Below are 1,907 nucleotides of genomic sequence, written 5' to 3'. Positions count from 1 at the left end.
AACCATGATGCAGAAATAACAATAAAAATCTATAGTATTTCATACCAAGATATTGTAAAGCAACAAATAATGATATATAGAAGTGGCATTAAAAATATGAAAGTACATTATTAAATTAAACGATGAATTTTTCCTTTATTTTGAAAAAAGAACTTTGCATGGTTCCCTCTGTATAATAGAGAGAAGCGTTTTGTGTTTTGAGCAAGCGCCAACAGATGACGCCGACACCCACAAAAAATCGATACCTGTAATTTGGGGGCATATTCCTGAAATAAGCCTTTCTAATTTAATATTTCTTTTAAAATATTATTGTTTTAAATTTTTCTCCTTTTTGTGGCTAAATTTTAAAAAAAATCTGCTATGAGAGCATGTTTTAGACACTACGTATGCTTTTATTTCATGAAATTTTGAAATAATTTTAAATAACTCAACATCTGTTGTTAGTTCAAGAATACGCCTCCTAAACGTCAGATTCTTTGTCAAAAATCCTCGTCTTAACCTCAATTATAAATGTGATCGTCCTAGTTAAATTGTGATGTTTTTAATCGGAAAATTGTTTGTAAAACTTGTATAATGTCAGGGACTGATAAATTCCAACTCTTTGTGTACGACGGTGACTTTGGATTGCCTTCATTCGATGTAGAGTGCTCCAAATCAATACTTTACACAATTATAGCTCAAGTTCCAGTTCAAAAGAAACTCTTGAACAGTATTAAAAACTGTGCTTTTTACAATGGACCCTGTTTTGTGCACAAAAACGTAAAATTTAACACCTTCCACGAGATAGTTTTGTACTTGAAAACCTTGAATTATGACCTGGACAAGGATCTCAGCCCTAAGCAAAGAAGCGAATCGTTTGCCATCACGAATTTGGTTGATTCAAAGTTGAAACCTGTCACAGAGTTCGTGTTCTATACTGATCAAAGAAACTACCATGAGTTTACGAAGGTTTGGTACTTCAAAGCACTTCCTATGCCGTTCAACCAGATCCATGCTTCAAGAATCCAAAGAAGAGCCGAAGATTTGATCGAAAGCCTTTATCCAAATGATGTTAACATGGAAGTTGTCAAGGATTACATTAATGTGGTAGCTAGAGAGTGTTTGTCTTCATTATCAACTCGTTTGGGAACATCGATGTACTTTTTTGGAAATACACCGACCACTTTAGATGTGGTAGTGTACAGTTATATTTCCCCCTTACTTAAATTACCACTTCCAGCGAACAGTATTCCTAGTTTAGTGTCTCTCTGGCCAAACTTATGTGATTTCGTCAAAAGAATTGATAATAATTATTTTTCTGATCTTCCCAAAGAGCCGAAATACATCAAAAATGAAACCCAGAACAAAAATAGTGATGATGAGATCTCTTATGTTGCGATATCACTATTGACTTTCAGTGCTATGTCTCTGGTGGTGGGTTTCGCAATAAGCAGAGGTTTTATATCATCGAATTTCATGTAGATTATTTATTTAGTATTATTTTTTATTTGTAGACGTTTAGAAAAATTCCAGGTACTTTATTTATAAACTGTTCATGTTTTAATTTTCTGTCATAATATTGAAGTGAGACATTTTAATGAAGTGTTTATTGCATTTATATAAACATTATGCATTTCTTGTTCTGTTAAAAACCCTGAAAGCAATATTTACAGAAACTTTATAAATAAATTTGTCTTATATAATTTGTTTGTTTTATTTATTACATAATGAATATCTATTACAGTTGGGGGTTGGAACCTTTGGTGTTACAAGAGAAAAATAAAACAGTAATTCATGACAATCATAAAATTAACACAGTGCTAAAAGCTAGAATTTTTGGTGTATTTTGGTGAATTAGTGTTTTATTTTGATAGTAAATATCCAAGCAATAGAGACAATAGTTTCTTTATAAAGGTATGAAAATATAG

General features: G+C 31.6%; 1 protein-coding gene across 1 annotated transcript; it reads left to right on the top strand.

Moving 5' to 3' along the window:
- The first annotated feature begins 464 nt into the window (after nt 1-464).
- On the top strand, nt 465-1,682 carry LOC115886042 (metaxin-1). Its single transcript, XM_030905071.1, has one exon. The coding sequence runs from the start codon at nt 574-576 to the stop codon at nt 1,459-1,461; it is 888 nt and encodes a 295-aa protein (XP_030760931.1). The 5' UTR covers nt 465-573; the 3' UTR covers nt 1,462-1,682.
- Nucleotides 1,683-1,907: the final 225 nt, after the last annotated feature.

This window comes from Sitophilus oryzae, unplaced genomic scaffold (genome assembly GCF_002938485.1).
Source record: "Sitophilus oryzae breed Bouriz unplaced genomic scaffold, Soryzae_2.0 scaffold_466_pilon_pilon, whole genome shotgun sequence".
NCBI lineage: Eukaryota > Metazoa > Arthropoda > Insecta > Coleoptera > Curculionidae > Sitophilus > Sitophilus oryzae.
Note: the sequence above shows the minus strand (reverse complement) of the source record. Positions and strands in the feature narration are given on the sequence as shown.

Bases quoted from the DNA above. Each gene is read 5' to 3' on its own strand.
- LOC115886042 (XM_030905071.1), top strand. From the start codon at position 574: ATGTCAGGGACTGATAAATTCCAACTCTTTGTGTACGACGGTGACTTT.